At 38.3% G+C, this 21,229-nt stretch overlaps 1 protein-coding gene across 1 annotated transcript; it reads left to right on the top strand.

Annotated features, from left to right (window-relative positions):
* The first annotated feature begins 4,022 nt into the window (after window positions 1–4,022).
* Window positions 4,023–20,966, top strand: LOC137713811 (probable leucine-rich repeat receptor-like protein kinase At1g35710). The gene is made up of 5 exons (XM_068453167.1): window positions 4,023–5,375; window positions 5,520–5,663; window positions 5,808–7,109; window positions 18,149–18,616; window positions 20,249–20,966. Exons 1-5 carry the CDS (start codon window positions 4,034–4,036, stop codon window positions 20,647–20,649), a joined length of 3,657 nt encoding a protein of 1,218 aa, XP_068309268.1. The 5' UTR covers window positions 4,023–4,033; the 3' UTR covers window positions 20,650–20,966.
* The last annotated feature ends 263 nt before the right edge of the window (window positions 20,967–21,229 follow it).

Genomic DNA, 21,229 nt, shown 5'->3' with positions numbered 1-21,229 from the left:
AATTTTGAGTTTCAAAATGTTAAAACTTGCTTTGGGCCAAATTCTCACCTCCCCTCCCAAAAAAAACTGAGCCAAGGATAGTGGTGGCCCAAGCTCCAACGCGTGAAAGCGCCAACAAAGTGCCCAGCTATAGCTAAGCAACGCATCAGAAGCATCTCATGCGACAAGTCATCAACTCTTGGGTCCCAAACGACTACCCACTAGCATAACTAGTCTTTTAGTGATCCAACGATTGGAAACGATGGGCAATTGGTTGATCCAAAAGTCCATATTTAAATTTTTTGAAATCAAATTTATAATTAAATTAAATCGAACGGCTGAATTCTTATATTAAATTAACTGTAAAAAAAAAAAAAAGGTCTAACGGTCCAAAATTAAATTGAACAGCTAAAACATTTAAAAGAAATTATTTAAATCAAAATTCACCCAAAAACTCTATAAATACATGTATTTGTTCAAACATCCATCCAAAATTCACTTTCCTCAAACAATTCTTCCATTTTTTTCTACCAACTTCCAAAATTTTCAAGATGGCAAAAGATCATATTAGAAGGAGGACCCTTACAAGATGACATTCGATTTTGATGTAATGAGGGAGGAACCTAACAAATACACTTCAAATAGGAAAAAATTATTCCGCGACAAGCAAGTGGAAATTATAAGAAGGAATGCCGTAAGGAATATCTTTGAGGATGATGACCAATATAATGTCTATTACCCAAGTCCACCACGAAATCCACCACAAATTCAAGGACCAAGTCAACCAAATGTTGATGAATATTATTAGTATTAGTAATTGTTGTAATTCTTATGTAATATTTTACTTATCTTTTATTTATCTTTATTTAGCGTTTTAATTATGTTTGTATTATTAATTATTGTAAGATTGAAGCATACTATATAGATGACACATCCCGACTTGAAATGTCCACTAGGACTTCGAATCGAGCTGTGCTGGCCGACACCTGGAAGGTGACGAAGCCATAAAGTATAGTGATGTGGAAAATGTAAATAAATTTAAACCTAAAAGTAAAAGTGCCTAAAGATAAGAGTGCGCTAGTGAGTAGGATTGAACCCATTTCACACGTGACGTTAGAGCATAAGAACTGTAGATTAAATAGGGTGAGGGTTATACCATTGAAGATAATCATTAACTGAGATTTGCAAGAGTCCTCGTTTAAACATAAACACAACTACTAAATCTAGAGGGGCGAAAAACAGAAGGGTGAGTGGGCACAAAAATAAAGGATTATAAAATCCGTTTATTTTCCCGAACATACTAACCCTTCGCTGTAAAACATTTATTGTTTCAAAAATATCATACTACGTATAAGTATGAAAATCAAATGATGCCAAATGTAAGTCTAGAAGTACGCCACAACAAATATTCTCAACAACAGTATAGATACGATTACGTGTTGTAATCTATACTAACATATTAGTCGGAGTCACCTAATGTGACCTGTCCGACTGCACCTATCGCTTATCCATCTAGGCTAACACATGTGTCGGAGTCACCTAATGTGACATGTAAGACAGGGCTAGGTGTAATAATACACGCTCTAGTGCTACGATCACGTGAACACTAGCCTTGGCCCGGGGCAAGCACTAACACAAGTGCGGCAATGATGGGCGAACTATATGTAAGCATGCCATAATAATTCAACCATTCAATTCATCACATAACCTTACCTGGACTTACCTGCGTGTCTCGCGTTCATATTAACATTTCAAACCATTCACTTCAATTACATGCAGGTAATATGCTTATGGGTATGCCATGATGCAATATAAAACTCAACAACATTAAAGCATATAAAAAAAAAAAATTCATGGCATAAATGCATAAAATCATATAAAAACATTTATGGAAACTATAAAGTATATATGTAATATACAAAAACAAAATGCCCACCTTCATTTAGCACGAGGCCTTTTGGGAACTCACTGGCTTTGGGTTTCATCGGAACTCCGAAGTTAAATGAATTCGGGCGAGAGCAATCCTAGGATGGGTGACCCACTGGGAACTTCTCGTCTAAGTTCCCATAAACAAAACCATGAAGGCGTGGTCGAGGCCCAAAACTGACAATATCGTGCTACGGCAGAGCCAATCTAGGATGTGACAGAATGGTATCAGAGCCACTCTGCTGTGTGGTGCGAGTGTGCTTATGAGTATGTCGGGCCTTTAAGGGGGGTCGATTGTAACATCCCACATTGACCAATGGAGATAGGGTGATGTGCCTTATATGTACATGCCCACCTCCATATAACACAAGGCCATCGGAACTTCGAAGTTAAGCGAAATCGGGCGAGAGCATGCCCATGATGGGTGACCCACTCGGAAGTTCTCGCGTGAGTTTTCAGAAACAAAACCGTGATGGCGTGGTTGGGGCCCAAAGAGGATAATTTCGTGCTACGGTGGAGTCGAGCCTGGGATGTGACAATTTGGTATCAGAGCCAATCTTTGGCTGAAAGTGTGCCGACGAGGACGTCGGGCCCCTAAGGGGTGGATTGTTAGATCCCACATCGCCCAGGGGAACGGATCCTCTATGCCTTATATATAGATGCCCACCTTCATACAACACGAGTCCTTTTGGGAGTTCACTAGCTTCGGGTTCCATCGGACCTCCGAAGTTAAGCGAGTTTGGGCGAGAGCATTCCTAGGATGGATGACCCACTAGGAAATTCTCGCGTGAGTTCCCAGAAACAAAACTGTGAGGGCATGGTTGGGGCCCAAAGTGGACAATATCGTGCTACGGTGGAGTGGAGCCCAGGATGTGGTGGAGCCCGGATCGGGATGTGACAATAGAACTATTTGAAGTTTCAAAGTTTTAATCCTTATCTTTATAAAAATGTAATTATTATTCCATGACTTCCATGTTTCAAGGGGCAGGTTTATAGGAATTTAAATATTTTTAAGTTAAAATGTTCACAAAACTTAATCAAGATAATTTACATAAATTTTACTTTTAAAAAAATTAACCGACAAATATTAAGCTAAAATCATTCTTTAATAATCTTGACCTAAAATTTTTAGCCAAAACTATTGGAGGATAAAAATTATGTTTGAGTTAAAACCTAAATTTTTAGCCAAAACTATTGTTGTATTATTTTTTTTTTCAAAACTGCTTATACTGTGTTGTGAGAATAAATAGTTGTGAAAAGAGTCGGTAAGTGTAATGGTAAATTATAGTGCTAAAAGTGCTTTTAGAAGAAAAAAATGATGGGATAGGATTGTCAATATGAAAGTGTCATTAATTACTTGCGTCCCTTGGAAAAAAAATGCTTTTTTGAGAAGCATGTGTAGATTTGCTTCTATTTTTAGCTGTTTTAGACCTATGATTTGGGGGAAAAAATAATAAAAAAACTTTTTTTTATTTACCAAACAAAATTAAGGACTCAACATTTTAAAGAAAGTTGCTTTTAAAAATTTTAAGCAACCCTAACCTAGCCATAATTAAGTTTTCAAAATTATTAATGCTCGTAAAAGTTGAACACAATACCTTTTATTGATAAATAAAAAGATAAATATCACTACACATTACATGTTACAATTGATTCTTAATAATCTTTAGATGATTGCTCCAAAGAGATAAAACATAAAGTCCACTAGCATTTCCCAAATTTTCTTTTATTTGATAAGTGAACTTATGACACCAAATGGAATAACTTTAATGAGAAGAAGAATAAATAGAAATAAATGAGATGTGAACAAGAGGGCAGGGCTGAGATAGGGATATTTGAGAAGAAAGATTGACAATTACACACATTTGGGACTAAGTACATTGTATATTATAGGAAACAACCGTTAGAAGGAGAGGGGTAGGCCCCATACAATTACATGCATTTGGGACAAAGACTTTGACTTATCTTGTACGTACAAAACATTTTGCAAGTCCTGTATCTTTCTTCTCTCCCACCCCCTCTTTCAGTACGGGTTGAATTGAATTAATTACAATAGCTCATGGATGCCATTATAAATAAACCCTAGGAGTAGAGTCTAATATGTACACAAAATTAAACGCTAGCGGCCATGACATCTTTAGAGTTTCATAAACTCTGCCTTTTGGCTTATTGCCTTGTCTTATTTGTACAACTTCTTTCACCGCCAAGTTGCTCTGCTTTTGCTTCTGCTACTTCTACCACGGAAGCAGAAGCGCTTCTCAAATGGAAAGCCACCTTTCAAAACCATACCCGCTTGCAAAATCTCACCTCGTGGGCTTACCTACCCGCTCATGCAAAAGCAGCCCCATGCTTCTGGACTGGTATTTCATGCAATGTTGTTGGAAGTGTCAGTGTGATAAACCTTACCAATTTTGGGATACAAGGTACGCTACATGAGTTTTCCTTCTTGTCTTTCCCCAGTCTTCAATACCTCGATCTTAGCTACAATAATCTCTTTGATGTCATTCCAGCTAAAATCAGTTCCCTCTCCAAACTCATCTCCCTTGATCTTTCTAACAATTGGCTCAGTGGTTCAATCGCAACATCCCTAGGTCAGCTTACAAACCTTTCCACTCTCCATCTCTATAGTAATAATCTTTCTGGCACTATTCCTAAAGAGATAGGGAATTTGAAATCTCTTGTGGACCTAGAATTGTCTTATAACCAGCTCATCGGTTCAATCCCAATATCTCTAGGTCAGCTCACAAACCTTTCCACTCTCTATCTCTATAGTAATAATCTTTCTGGCACTATTCCTAAAGAGATAGGGAATTTGAAATCTCTTGTGAATCTCAGTTTGTATGAGAATCAGCTCAGTGGTTCAATCCCAACGTCCCTAGGTCAGCTCACAAACCTTTCCATCACAAACCTTTCCACTCTCTATCTCTATAGTAATAATCTTTCTGGCACTATTCCTAAAGAGATAGGGAATTTGAAATCTCTTGTGAATATCAGTTTGTATGAGAATCAGCTCAGTGGTTCAATCCCAACATCCTTAGGTCAGCTCACAAACCTTTCCATTCTCTATCTCTTCCGTAATAATCTTTCTGGCATTATTCCTAAAGAGATAGGGAATTTGAAATCTCTTGTGGACCTAGAATTGTCTGAGAATCAGCTCAGTGGTTCAATCCCAACATCCCTAGGTCAGCTCACAAACCTTTCCACTCTCTATCTCTATAGTAATAATCTTTCTGGCACTATTCCTAAAGAGATAGGGAATTTGAAATCTCTTGTGGACCTAGAATTGTCTGAGAATCAGCTCAGCGGTTCAATCCCAACATCCCTAGGTCAGCTCACAAACCTTTCCACTCTCTATCTCTGTAGTAATAATCTTTCTGGCACTATTCCTAAAGAGATAGGGAATTTGAAATCTCTTGTGAATCTTAGTTTGTATGAGAATCAGCTCAGTGGTTCAATCCCAACATCCCTAGGTCAGCTCACAAACCTTTCCATTCTCCATCTCTTCCGTAATAATCTTTCTGGCATTATTCCTAAAGAGATAGGGAATTTGAAATCTCTTGTGGACCTAGAATTGTCTGTGGATCAGCTCAGTGGTTCAATCCCAACATCCCTAGGTCAGCTCACAAACCTTTCCAATCTCTATCTCTATAGTAATAATCTTTCTGGCACTATTCCTAAAGAGATAGGGAATTTGAAATCTCTTGTGGACCTAGAATTGTCTGAGAATCAGCTCAGTGGTTCAATCCCAACATCCCTAGGTCAGCTCACAAACCTTTCCATTCTCTATCTCTTCCGTAATAATCTTTCTGGCATTATTCCTAAAGAGATAGGGAATTTGAAATCTCTTGTGGGCCTAGAATTGTCTTATAAGCAGCTCATCGGTTCAATCCCAACATCTCTAGGTCAGCTCACAAACCTTTCCTCTCTCTATCTCAGTAGTAATAATCTTTCTGGCACTATTCCTAAAGAGATAGGGAATTTGAAATCTCTTATGGTCTTACAATTGTATGAGAATCAGCTCAGCGGTTCAATGCCCCAAAATATTTGCTGTAGTGGACAACTCCAAAACCTTTCAGTGACAAATAACCGTTTGACAGGTCCAATCCCCAAAAGCTTGAAAACATGCAAGAGCTTAGTTAGAGTTCATCTTGAAGGGAACCAATTCACAGGGAATATATCAAAAGACTTTGGTGTTTATCCAAATCTTGATTTCATAGATATGAGTCACAATAAGTTTTATGGTGAAATTTCACAAAAATGGGGACAGTACCCAAAATTAGAAACCTTACTAATTGCGGGAAACAACCTCACTGGCAGCATACCTCCGGAGATTGTCAATGCTGACAAAATCCATAAACTCGACCTCTCTTCAAATCACTTAGTTGGGGCCATTCCGAAGGAGTTCGGGAGAATGACTTCTTTGTTGAAGTTGATGCTGAATGAAAATCAACTTTCAGGCTGTATACCTTCGGAATTTGGATCACTCGTTGATCTTGAATATCTCGACTTGTCATCAAACAAATTCAATGGGTCAATTGCGAGCACATTTGGCAACTTTCTCAAACTGTACCATCTGAATTTGAGCAACAATCAATTTTCCCAAGGAATTCCATTGAAGTTGGGAAAGTTAGTTCAGTTGAACGACCTTGATTTAAGTCACAACTCACTTGAAGGTAGCATCCCCGCTGAAATCAGCAATATGGAGAGTCTACAGATGCTCAATCTTTCTCACAACAATCTTTCGGGTTTCATACCATCAAGTTTTGAAGGCATGCATGGCTTGTCATATGTGGATGTATCTTACAATGAATTGGAAGGTCCCCTTCCCAACAATAGAGGCTTTCGACAAGCTCCGCCAGAAGCTTTACAAGGGAACAAAGGACTGTGCGGCAACGTTGAAGGTTTGCAATCTTGCACAATTGGCCCAAGAAAGGAACACAAATGGGTATTTGGAATCACATTCTCCCTTGTAGCAACAATTTTACTTATTTCTGCTTTCTTTACAATTAAATTCGTAGTGCAAAGAAAGAAGAAAAGTCCAGAAAAAGCAGAAAAAAACTTGCATGAAGAAATATCGTTTTCAGTTTTAAATTTTGATGGAAAGTCAATGTATGAGGAAATCATAAGGGCGACAGAAAATTTTGATTCCACATATTGCATCACGAGTGGAGCACAAGGAAGTGTCTACAAATTAAACCCTATTTGTGACAGTTGTAGTAATGATGTAAGTAGGGATCGTTCTAACCGGGGATTAACTAGGGGTGCTAAACACTTGACTCAAATAAATAAAACTAACTTTTAAAACACTTAACTTACTTAACAAGAACTCAAAATAAGTACACAAGACTCCAAATACTTAAAAACACAAATTAAGATAGATTGTAATTAAAACTTAACAAAATATGGGGGGGGGGGGGAATTGTGTTTGGACGAGATTAAATTAAATGCACCAATTGTAATTAAAGGCAAAACGTAAATATGAATGTGATGAAAATATGGATGATGGAATAGCCAAGGGGTTCTTCTCCACACATGTTACACTTGCATACAAGATTGATTCTCAGTTGGTCTTTCGATAAATTATGGAACTCAACGCCCCGGGTCAATTAGGTACGCTTAAATTAACCGTCAAGTTTTCCTTAAGTTAATGAATTGGATGGGTTTGCGCAACGCAATTCACAACATTCTCCAAAAGTCCTTTACGTGAAAATCACAATAAAGATACAATCAAAGAGCATTAAGCATTATGAAAACTATAAGTGTTGACGAGGCATTCGTTACTATGGAATACGCATGAAACTTATGCCAAGAATTCATTTAACGCGATTGTTTATAAGCAACCTTCACTACTTGTGAATATAAGTTCATAACAATTAGGTGAAACTCACTTATATTCTAGCGTCATATTCATGCATGAAAATTAAGCGCGCATTCTTAATAAACATACATAAATAGATTATCAATCAAACGGTTAAACAAATTGAATCCACAACTTATGAAATTCCAACGAAAGTTAATCAATTCATATTGCAAATATAAACATAGTTTCGAATCACCCCCTAGCTAAAGGGGGTTTAGTTCCTCATAACTTTGAAATCAAAGAAACACCTAAACATTCCAACAACTCAAACTTGAATTGTATGAACGTTTAGGCACTCTTCTCTTCCATTACAAAACAAAGAGAATTGAATTTAAACATTGAAATCAAAGAAACACCTAAACATTCCAACAACTCAAACTTGAATTGTATGAACGTTTAGGCACTCTTCTCTTCCTCGTTGTTGTAGCACAAGGTCTAAGGTGAGCTTTGGGGATTATGTGAAGTGTTTTGGAGGGATGGGAAGTGGTTGGATAGTGGCTGCAATGGAGGAGAAAAACTGCACAGAAATGGAAGGATATGCACGGCTATGGATGTGTGTTTGTGTTGTGTGTTGTGTTGTGAATGGAATGAATGAATTGTGGCTGCAATGCATGCTTATTTATAGGTAAATGAGAGGGAACATGACAGCTAGGAATAGGTGGAAATGTGGCTGCAAGTTTGGTGAATGATTATGAGTGAATGCATGTGAATGTGGCTAGGTTGGAAAGCTGAAATTGTATGTGAGAGTGCACGGCAAAGGGTGTAGTTTTTGTGGCTGCATGTTTGGGTTTGTTTAAAGGGTGCATGTGGGTGAATGTTAGGTTGAAATAATGATGGAAAAACAGCTAGGAAAAGAGGGAAATGCATGTGGAAGTGTGTCTGCAAGTTTGGTGTTGGAAATGCATGTGTTTTAGGTTGTGAAAGCATGTGAATTAGGTGGAAAGAGGTGGGTGTGCATGTGAGTTGAAATGCATGTGTTTAAATGGTTGAAATGTGTAGATGATTATGAGTATGATAAGTGATAAGTGTATGGTTATGATAAGTGATAAATGAATGATATGTTAAGTGATAAGTGAATGATATGATAAGTGATAAATGAATGATATGATAAGTGATAAATGAATGATATGTTAAGTGATAAATGAATGATATGTTAAGTGATAAATGAATGATATGTGGTGATGATAAGTGTATGATATGTTAAGTGATAAGTGAATGATATGTGGTGATGATAAGTTGGTCTTCGATTTCGTCCATTCCTTTTGCTCCAAACATAAGCTATCCATTCCAAGTCCGATTTTGCTCCAAAATGCATCTTTTTGCTTCCTTAGCCATATGAACCTAAAAACACACAAAAGAAGCATAAAGGACTAAAATAACTAAAGAAACATAACGTAAATGTACGAGAACAAGCCATTTAAGTCGCATGAATATGCTCCTATCAAATACCCCCACACTTAGCTTTTGCTAGTCCTCGAGCAAAACAGAAAAACAAAACAAAACGAAACGAAATAAACCAAACCAAAGACAAAACAAAACGAACAAAACATAACCTACACCTTCCAACAATCGTCTCAGGGATTTCCAATGCACATGACATGTCAAAAATCATCATTCCCACAGATTTTGATCATCCTTACACTTAAGTACATACTTAATCATTGTCACCACATATTAGTTCACAATTAAGCATTTAAAACCATGTTTTGAATGTAGTAACATGCCTTAGAGAATTTGCTCAATTCCTTACAAGATATGCACTCTGTTTTCACTCAGATTTTCTGACTACACACCCTAAACTAGTTATATGTGAGAAGATTGATGTAAACATAAAACGAACACTCACATATATGTATTTCAAAGGAAGCAATTTCTGGAGTTAATAAGCATGTTTAGATATGATCTCATGAATGGAATGCTACTACTTAAATGCGAGAACCAGTGACACCATATGCTTATACCAAGTTCAAACTCCACAATTGAAATACATAACACTCAAGATTGAAGTCACGGGTTATAATGGGGCTTGGGGTGTTTGGATAACAAAGAAGGAGTATGGAAAACAAAGGTTCTTTAAGCAATAGTGAGCAAAGTAATGAATTAGACATTTAGAATTCCCTTTAGAACGTAAAAATCAACTTTGATCACTCAAGGGGGAATCTCACAAAACTTAGGGCCATATTCAACTTTTTTTTTTGGACCCTTTCTTCAACCATCAACGCTTGTGAGTTCATTCTTACTTATTTTCACTCCTTTTCTTTCTTTTCTTCTTCTTTTTCTTTTGAATCTCATATAAACTTAAGAACAAACTTTTACTCCCCCACACTCATTTTCTTGCATAATGTAACTCAAAAGGAATTCATTTAAGTCATGCTCACTATGCTTCAAGAACAAGGGTACGGATGGTCCTAATCTAGGCTAGGTGAGATGATATGGGTTAACAAAGAACATGGGCTAAACGAGGCTCAACGGGGTTAAAACTTACAATATATACGTAATATGGAAAATAAGGATATTTGGCTATGATGGCAACTACACAACTTCATCTTGATATATGTTATGCAATTCAATTGTCATGCTTTGAATGAAACGGATATAAGTTCTAGCATTTAGTTCTATCATGATATAATTGCATTCTAAGTAGCAACCAAGCAAGGAATAATGAGATCATGCAACAACTTTAGAAAACAAAGAATCACAGATTATAACTCTCCAAAGAACGTTTAGGCTCAAGTCTCACAAGGTTGTAGTGTTTGTATGAGTTCCTTCCTTCAAGCATGTTACAAAAACGAATTTTTCTTTTATGATTGCATGTGAAGTCATACATTATAACCATAACTAAGCATATACCAAGAGTAAATCAAACTTTCATCCATGTTTATAACTCTTTTTAACAGTCATGCAATTACAAACCAAATCCTCGTCATTGTGTTGGAAGGTATCCTAAGACACAAACACACAAAAACGACTCAAAACACTCTTTTTAGGTTTTTCAAAACATGTTTTTCAAATTTTTATGTGCTTTTCGTTGTTATGAAATAAAAAATACTAAAACAGTCTAAAACAGCTTAAAAACATTTTAAAACAGCAAGGAACAATACTTGAAGTTAAGGGTGATAAAATCCCACGAATTTGCATCAGATATACTTAGTTACCCCCCCACACTTAAATCAAACATTGTCCTCAATGTTTTAAGCTTGAAATCAAACCAAACAAAAGTAAACATAAAAACAGCAACTAAACATACTAAACATGGCAGAATGTAACTAACAAAGAGAAGAGTTTAGGGACGCAAATCTGGTTATGGAGTGTAAATTCCATCTTCTCTTTGTTGATTGCATTGAGGCTTGATCTTGATGATTCCACAGGCTCATTCTTGAACTGGTTTCCTCCCATCGTTGATTTTCCTTTGTGCTACTCTTGAACTGGGCAGCAGGATTCTTTTGGTCTCCCCCGAAGGTCTGAGCTTACCCCTTTTATCTGTTTCTTTGTTCAATCTTTGCAGGAGTGGTCCCTTCTCTGGAAGTGTATCAACCGTTGAAGATGACTACTCGAGAGCAACGCTAGGTAAGCAATCAGGAATAAATTCCAGGCAGTCGGATCCAGATCGGAAGACTGACTCCAAGTGCTGGCTGATTGCTTCTTTCACTTTGCCATGCGAGTAAGAACAAGGACAAAGAAAAGGACAGGGAAAGAGCATGATATGAGATACTTTTGCTTTTGACCTTGATGATATGAGATACCTTTGCTTTTGAAGAAGCGGTGAATGAATCAGCACATGCTTCAATCTACCGTTTCCTCCTGGGTCATCTATACTCCAGGCATCTGGTATCATCTTTGGGGAAGAAGAAAAAATTGAGTATTTCGAAAGGCTTTGCTGGGAGTGCGCCCTCAGAGGTGAGGAAGAGTTGGGCATTTTCTTCAGGTCTGCCTTGCCATAAGAGATGAAGGTCTACATATATAGGGATTTCTTAATAGCAAGTGGTGGTACTGTTCTTTTACCCTTGTCGACAAATGTCTCTTCAATTTCTGAGCAAACGGCTATTCGATTTCTGAGCGAGCGCCTCTTCGATTTCTGAATGGCAAAAGTAGTCACGGGTGCGGCTCTGTTACCACACGGGTTGGCAAAAGTGCGTAGCTGGGATGATAACCTTCACGTGTTTTCAACTTTGTCAGAGAGCTTTTGACAAAGTTGAACGCGTTGTCTGAAAAGCCGCGAAAGTGTCGCCGAACTTCACGCAGGAAAATCCGGCTCTTTGAATCGGTGGTCGTGTTGCCTTGGCTTTTATAGAGGTATCGATCACCACCACATTGCACACTCTGAAGATTGCCCATTCTTGAAAAAAATTGTCTCCGGCCCTTCGAGATTTTTCCACATCCAAACCTCCTCTTTTAACATCTTTGAAAAATGGCAGACCCATCTAACCTTTGCTTGGATTTGAGTCTTAGCAGCGATCCGGTTGTGCCCCGTCAAGGTAATGTATGGCGCCCTTCTTTTTTATCTTCTAACGGTCCTCTTACAGGTGAAGACTCCATGATGAAGGACGCACAAACAGCTACGATAGTAGCTAGGAACCTCCTTACTCCTGAAGATAGTCGGATGCTTTCAAGACGGTCCGATGAGTTGGCCGTTCAAGAGTCCCTCGCTCTCAGCGTTCAGTGTGCAGGCTCTGTGTCCAACATGGGGCAACGCCTACTTGCTTGCTCCCGTCAGGTTGAATCGTTGATGGCAGAGGTGGAAAATCTCAAGCAAGAGATCAAGCAGCTGAAGTATGAGAATAGAAGTTTGTATGTGCTTGCAAACAACTATTCGACGGGCATGAAGAGGAAGCTTGATGAGCTGCAAGAATCCAATGGTCGAATGCAAAGTGACCGTCAAAGGCTTGCAACTTTCTTCCAGAGGCGCATTTTTCCTGGCTCATCCAGCGTTCCACCAAGTACTGATGCTTCTTCTTTGATGCCTCCCGCTTCTGTAGTTTTCCCAAGTAGTGAGGCTTCTAGTAAACGACCTTTGTAAGGGCTCCATCTTTCTTTGTTTTAGCCGTGCCTATCAATAAATCAAGCATTTTCTCAATGTTCGAATCATAGACTTACATAATTAACAAACAAACAAACAAAACAACAACTAAACAACCTAACATGGCAGAAACGAAATAACAACAAAGAGAAGAGTTTAGGAATGCAAGTCTGGAATTGGAGTGCTTTCTAAGTCTTCCTTTGTTGAATGCATGGGTTGCCTCCCAAGTAGCGCTTTCTTTTACGTCTTGCAGCCGGACGAAACCTTCATTTCTTACTTAGAGCCCACGGTATGGAGGGGTATGTCCTCCACGGTATGCTCCTTGAAATTCTCGTAGTATGGCTCAATGAATGGGAGGGGATAGTGATCCTCCCTGATGGTGGTGTTGTGGTTCTGAAAGTCCATGTACATGCTCCCATCACCTTCAAATTGGTTGGTCACCTGCACCACAGAAGGTAACAACCTATTATTTGAAATGGGAATTGAAATTGGGCATGATGACTTACAAACATATTGTAGTGAAGGCTCAAGATCGGCAGCCTTATCTACAATATCACCATGGCTACTTTCGGCCATATTGGGTGGTTGTAGGGCAATCACTCCAAGTTTTTCTCCCACGGTGGTTCTTGATATATCCTTTGGGCTAGGTGTGGATCCTTTCGGCCCTATGTCCTTATGCACATCTATGACAAAACAAGAATGACTATCGTTAGGATTCTTAATAGAGTCATAAACATTGAATTTAATTACATCACCACCAAACTTCATTGTTAGTGCTCATTTGGCCACATCAATCTTTGTTTGGGCTGTTTTCATGAACGGACGGCCTAGCAAGAGTGGCAATGATGGAGCATGGCTCGACTCCTCCATTTCTAAGACATAGAAATCTGCAGGAAAGATGAGATGATTGACCTGCACTAAAACATCCTCAAGGACTCCCTTGGGATAAACATTAGAACGATCGGCCAATTGAATTACAACGCCATCTTGTTTTAACTCACCCAGGTTCATAGATGCATAAATGGAATATGGCATGACATTAATAGAAGCACCTAAATCTAACATGCATTGTTCAAATTTAGTGTTTCCAATTATGCATGGGATAGTAAAGCTCCCTGGATCCTTACATTTTGGAGGTAACTTCCGTTGCAAAACCGCGGATACATTTTCACTTACTTTCACAACTTCTTTGTTTGCAATTCTTTTCCTAGTTGTGCATAACTCTTTTAAAAACTTTGCATACCTGGGCACTTGCTTAATGGCATCAAGTAAAGGAATGTTTACTTGGACCCTCCTAAACGTCTCAAGAATGTCTTTCTCCTGCTCCTCCTTCTTTGTTTGCATGAACCTACTAGGAAAAGGCACATTGCAAGGAAAAACATTAGTAGGAACCGAATTTGACACATTCTTACCCTTTTTGGCAGAATTGGACATTTTTGGATCAATAAAAGCTGGCGGCAAAGGTGTTTCCACCTTTTCCGTGGGGTGGCTTGCTTCCTCCTCTTCAATTCTCAATTTTTCATCCTCGCTAGGACCTGATGGTGATGGTGTAGGACCTGCCCCAACATCTTTTCCACTTCTCAAGATGATTGCATTGGCCGTTTCGAACCCTCCCTTTGGGTTTGGGATGGTTGAGCTTGGGAGCTTGCCTTGGTCTCGGAATTGGCCTACAAACTCCGCAATCTGCCCAATTTGTTTCTCCAATTGATCCACCCTCTTGTCTTGGTTTTGCATGGCTTTGGCTTGATCTTCTTGCCCCTGAGACAAATTTGTTAGTAACTTAAGAAGTGTATTATTATCTAAAGTGTTACCTGAACTTGTTTGGGTAGATTGTGGAGGTGCTTGTGTGGGGACGTATGGCTTGTTGTAGAAGCCCGGGGTTTGTTGCCTAAAGCCTCCTTGTTGTGGTGGCTGTTGGGGCTCCCTCCATTTGAAATTCGGGTGGTCTCTCCAACCTGGATTATACGTGTTCGAATATGGATCGTTCCTTGGTTGGTTTTGGCCTTGAAACCCTATTGCATTTGCGCTTTCCCATCCACCATTTTCAATGAGTTGTGGGCACTTCTCAGAAGCATGTCTTTGGATAGAACACACTCCGCATACAATTGGTCCTTGCACCCTCATTCCTTCGGCCATCTGAGACACGATGGAAGTAAGATTAGCTAACTGTGAATGAATGTCGGGTGTGGAACTTACCTCATGTACTTGCTGCCGTGGGGGTCCTCTTTGGCCTACTCCTTCGTATTGTTGAGCGTTCAATGCTCGGTTAGCAATCAAAACCTTGGCATCCCTGGGTGTCTTGTCCACCAATGCTCCACCCGCCGAGGCGTCGAGCATTTGACGTTCAATTGGTAGGAGCCCCTCATAGAAGTATTGCAGAAGTAACTCCTCCTTCATCTGATGCTGTGGACACGAAGCAACAAGAGATTTAAAACGTTCATAATACGTAGGAAATGACTCACCTTCTTCTTGTTGGATTCCACTTATCCTTTTTCGTAAAAGGATGATTCGAGAAGTTGGGAAAAACTTCTCCAGATATGCCCTCTTCATGCTCTCCCAAGATGTGACGGTTCCGGGAGCTAAGTCGTACAACCAATCCTTGGCTTTGTCCATTAAAGAGAATGGAAAAGCCTTCATCTTTAAAATACTTCCGTCGATGTTGACGGGAGTCATGCTTGAACACACTACCTCAAATTCCTTCAAGTGCTTGTTCGGATCCTCCATGGACAATCCATGGTACTTCGGAATGTGGTGGAGCAAGCTTGACTTCAACTCAAACTCATCGGTCTTGCCTTCGGCCGGTGGGGGATATTGGATACACAAGGGTGCGGTATTATCCAATCCCGAAGCAGAAAGCTCCTTGAGTGTCCGGTTGTCCACTGCCATGGTTGGTACTTCCTCTTTAAATTCAGGTTCGGGACTAGGAGGATTAGATGCTTGTGATTTCTTTTTCCTTCTCAAAGTCCTCTCGAAATCACCGTCAAAGTCGGAGATATGCTCACGAACAGTTTGTGAGCTACGGGTCATAAACTAGTACCTACACACAAGAGTAAACAAGATAAGTAACCAACTTAATAGACTCGGCACAAGTAAGAAAACAAGTTGCCACACTCGGCACAAAAACAAAACATATACACACGGTGCAAAAACTAAAACAAAACAGAAACTTAAACAATTTAAACAAGACTCAAGACAAGGGATTAGCAACTTTGCCAATCCCCGGCAACGGCGCCAAAATTTGATGGGAGATTTTATACGCACACAAATTAAACCCTATTTGTGACAGTTGTAGTAATGATGTAAGTAGGGATCGTTCTAACCGGGGATTAACTAGGGGTGCTAAACACTTGACTCAAATAAATAAAACTAACTTTTAAAACACTTAACTTACTTAACAAGAACTCAAAATAAGTACACAAGACTCCAAATACTTAAAAACACAAATTAAGATAGATTGTAATTAAAACTTAACAAAATATGGGGGGGGGGGGGGGGAATTGTGTTTGGACGAGATTAAATTAAATGCACCAATTGTAATTAAAGGCAAAACGTAAATATGAATGTGATGAAAATATGGATGATGGAATAGCCAAGGGGTTCTTCTCCACACATGTTACACTTGCATACAAGATTGATTCTCAGTTGGTCTTTCGATAAATTATGGAACTCAACGCCCCGGGTCAATTAGGTACGCTTAAATTAACCGTCAAGTTTTCCTTAAGTTAATGAATTGGATGGGTTTGCGCAACGCAATTCACAACATTCTCCAAAAGTCCTTTACGTGAAAATCACAATAAAGATACAATCAAAGAGCATTAAGCATTATGAAAACTATAAGTGTTGACGAGGCATTCGTTACTATGGAATACGCATGAAACTTATGCCAAGAATTCATTTAACGCGATTGTTTATAAGCAACCTTCACTACTTGTGAATATAAGTTCATAACGATCAGGTGAAACTCACTTATATTCTAGCGTCATATTCATGCATGAAAATTAAGCGCGCATTCTTAATAAACATACATAAATAGATTATCAATCAAACGGTTAAACAAATTGAATCCACAACTTATGAAATTCCAACGAAAGTTAATCAATTCATATTGCAAATATAAACATAGTTTCGAATCACCCCCTAGCTAAAGGGGGTTTAGTTCCTCATAACTTTGAAATCAAAGAAACACCTAAACATTCCAACAACTCAAACTTGAATTGTATGAACGTTTAGGCACTCTTCTCTTCCATTACAAAACAAAGAGAATTGAATTTAAACATTGAAATCAAAGAAACACCTAAACATTCCAACAACTCAAACTTGAATTGTATGAACGTTTAGGCACTCTTCTCTTCCTCGTTGTTGTAGCACAAGGTCTAAGGTGAGCTTTGGGGATTATGTGAAGTGTTTTGGAGGGATGGGAAGTGGTTGGATAGTGGCTGCAATGGAGGAGAAAAACTGCACAGAAATGGAAGGATATGCACGGCTATGGATGTGTGTTTGTGTTGTGTGTTGTGTTGTGAATGGAATGAATGAATTGTGGCTGCAATGCATGCTTATTTATAGGTAAATGAGAGGGAACATGACAGCTAGGAATAGGTGGAAATGTGGCTGCAAGTTTGGTGAATGATTATGAGTGAATGCATGTGAATGTGGCTAGGTTGGAAAGCTGAAATTGTATGTGAGAGTGCACGGCAAAGGGTGTAGTTTTTGTGGCTGCATGTTTGGGTTTGTTTAAAGGGTGCATGTGGGTGAATGTTAGGTTGAAATAATGATGGAAAAACAGCTAGGAAAAGAGGGAAATGCATGTGGAAGTGTGGCTGCAAGTTTGGTGTTGGAAATGCATGTGTTTTAGGTTGTGAAAGCATGTGAATTAGGTGGAAAGAGGTGGGTGTGCATGTGAGTTGAAATGCATGTGTTTAAATGGTTGAAATGTGTAGATGATTATGAGTATGATAAGTGATAAGTGATAAGTGTATGGTTATGATAAGTGATAAATGAATGATATGATAAGTGATAAATGAATGATATGTTAAGTGATAAATGAATGATATGTTAAGTGATAAATGAATGATATGTGGTGATGATAAGTGTATGATATGTTAAGTGATAAGTGAATGATATGTGGTGATGATAAGTTGGTCTTCAATTTCGTCCATTCCTTTTGCTCCAAACATAAGCTATCCATTCCAAGTCCGATTTTGCTCCAAAATGCTCCAAAATGCATCTTTTTGCTTCCTTAGCCATATGAACCTAAAAACACACAAAAGAAGCATAAAGGACTAAAATAACTAAAGAAACATAACGTAAATGTACGAGAATAAGCCATTTAAGTCGCATGAATATGCTCCTATCAAGTGTCTACAAAGCAAATTTGTCAAGTGACAACATAGTGGCTGTGAAAAAAATACATCAATTGTGGGATGGTGAGAAGAATTTGGAGACGGCATTCTTGAATGAAATAAGGGCACTAACAGAGATAAGACACCGGAATATGGTGAAGCTTTATGGTTTCTATTCACACCATCGACACTCGTTCTTGGTGTACGAGTTTGTTGAAAGAGGTAGCTTGGCTACAATTTTGAGCAAAGATGAAGAAGCTAAAGAAGTAGGGTGGAGAAAAAGGGTTAATATTGTTGACGGTGTAGCTCATGCCTTGGCATACATGCACTACGATTGCTTGCCACCAATTGTGCACCGGGACATATCAACTAAGAATATTTTGTTGGATTCTAAATATGAGGCCTCTGTTTCAGATTTTGGCACTGCTAAGTTTTTGAATCCGGGCTCAACAACTTGGACTGCCGTTGCAGGCACATATGGGTATGTCGCACCAGGTAATATGTTTTCTTCCTTTTAACCTTATTAATTGAGTGTTGATTATGATTAATTTTTTGGAAAAATTGATTTCTTTTCAATGTTAGGACGGATAAAACATACCATGTTACATGCTTTGATTTTGAAAGAACATTCACCTAATGTATAAGCGATACTTGGGTTTATTGTATGCTCTTATAAGTTAGCACCCTCTTTCCTTAAAGCTAAAACATAAAATAAAAAAAAAGTAAAAAATAATAATAATAAAAAAATGGAAAAAAAAAAAAAACCAATTATAAACATGCGAACTATAGTAACATCTAATTTAATAAGTAATACCAATCCAGATGTTAATGAATTACTAAAAACTATCTAATTAAAACAACATGTAGTAAACATGGAAACTGCAGTAAGAAAACAAATACCATGTAAGATTTACCTCTTTTGCCAAAAAGCCAATCTCTAATACATAACAATGCTTGAACGGTTTCAGGCAATAAACAACTACGATATTTATCGAGCACTCTAGCACCAATACTAAATACTGATTCTGAGGTGACAGTAGAAACAAGAATTGTTAATACATCACAACTACGATATTTATGGTTTCTCTCAAGTCTTTCTTCATCAAGATATTTACGCTATTCATATTTTGTACTTAAAATTGAGCCCCTTTTGTAACGTTTATCGAATATCAAGAATAAACATATCGAAGAGAGCCCATGTCTTGTATTCCTCCGATCATATACCAACATACAATATAGATGCATACAAAAAGTACAAAAACACCAACAATAAGCATTAATTTTACCTCAAAAGTTTAGTTTGACCCAAGGTCTGATTCATTGGATTTGAATGATGACAAGGTACTTCTACATGAAGTTGAAAGGCAACATGAAAATTTTATTATGATGCATCAATGAGCAACTTTTAGCAAGCTAATAGTCCGCACTAATAAGAAATCCCTAAAACCACCACACTAATAAAAATTCTCAAATTTTGAAGAAAAATCCCCACACTAATAAAAAATCCCAAAAACCCAATATTCAACTATAGTTGAAAATCGAAATTAAGCCAAAACGAAACCTTCATTACCCAAATTAAGCTAATAGTCCAGTAACCCAACAAGAAAGACAAAGTAAAATCACCTCTAGATGAGTGTCATTGATTCAACGCGGAGAGAGCGCGAGCTGGTTCATATTGTTCTAAATTGAGAGAGAGAGAGAGAGAGAGAGAGAGAGAGAGAGAGAGTGAGAAATCGTTCGAGGACGGAGGGCTGAATGCCGAAGTGAGAGATCGTGAGAAGGGAGGGGGCGGAGTGGCAGAGTAAGATTGTGAGAAAGCAGAGTGAGAGAAGAGGGCAGAGTCGGCGGAGCAAGAGAGAGATTGCAGACTGTATCTCTTAGATAGGATTTCGAAAATTACAAAACTAACCCTCTTTAATGGGTGATTTATGATTACGGGTTTTTTGGGATTACTCGAGACCAACTATTTTAATCGATCTTGTTAAGTCTTTCCCCATTAATTAAAATTTTGTGAGCAAATTGAGTCGGGTTAGTTTGTTCAAAATTTTCGCTCTTTATCTTCAGTTTAGTTATTATAATATAGACAAACTAATAGTCCCAATATTGCTATGGTCTTATTATGAGCAGAACTTGCATATACCATGGAAGTGAACGAAAAATACGATGTTTATAGTTTTGGAGTGGTTGCTATGGAAACAATCATGGGAAGGCATCCTGGTGATTTTTTCTCATCATTCTTATCAGTGTCTTCTTCGTCCACGTCGTCATCAGCATCAACATTACCATCCCATCAAATGTCAGTTGTGGATGTTCTGGACCAACGTATTTTGCCTCCAACGCATCAAGAAGCAGGGGAAGTACTCTCTCTTATGAAGATTGCGTTTTCATGTTTGAATCCTAGTCCGCATTCTCGCCCTACAATGAGACAAGTTACTCAACTCATCTCAACTCAGAAGTTGCATTTGTCGAAGACAATACGTATGATAACTTGTGGTGAATTGTTTGCTTTAGATCCTTTGACGGCCTGAGAAGCAGGGAATGCTTGTTTCCGATAAATAAATTTCGAGTCTTCCTTTCAGAAGAAAGATTCTTTGTAGATGTTTCTGTATTGTAATTTATTTTTATGCACTGGTTTGCTTGGGCTTTAGTCACTTTATGTAGAACACTTAATGTTTTTTCAGTTAAAATTTTGTTTACGCTTGTGAGGAAGAAATAGAAGTTAATAAAACAAAGAATTGGTTTTCATGCACAGGGACAATGACTGGCTGAGAATGCAATGGCCATACTTATATTACTATTTCTATTTATGTATACGGACAAACGTAAAGTCATAGACAAAAGCAACCGAGAATCGAGTTCTGGACGAAAGAGCCTACGATAGGTCTTCACATGAACTCCTTGTGGCAAGGCAGGCTTATCACTCTCTCTACAAGAAATCCCTCGAGGAAGATGTTGGGCATCACACAACTAGGGACTGCTGCAAGGTAAAGTTGCTAGAGTATAACTTTTTCAAGATATTATATTATATAGGGTAAATTATAGGGTTCTTTAGAAAAAGACCCTTGAAACTCCTATTTTTCAATAAAGAGCCCACCAAGTATTAAACAT

Source organism: Pyrus communis, chromosome 13 (assembly GCF_963583255.1).
Source record: "Pyrus communis chromosome 13, drPyrComm1.1, whole genome shotgun sequence".
Lineage (NCBI taxonomy): Eukaryota > Viridiplantae > Streptophyta > Magnoliopsida > Rosales > Rosaceae > Pyrus > Pyrus communis.
The sequence above is the reverse complement of the archived record's forward strand: the minus strand, read 5'-3'. Positions and strand labels throughout refer to the sequence as shown.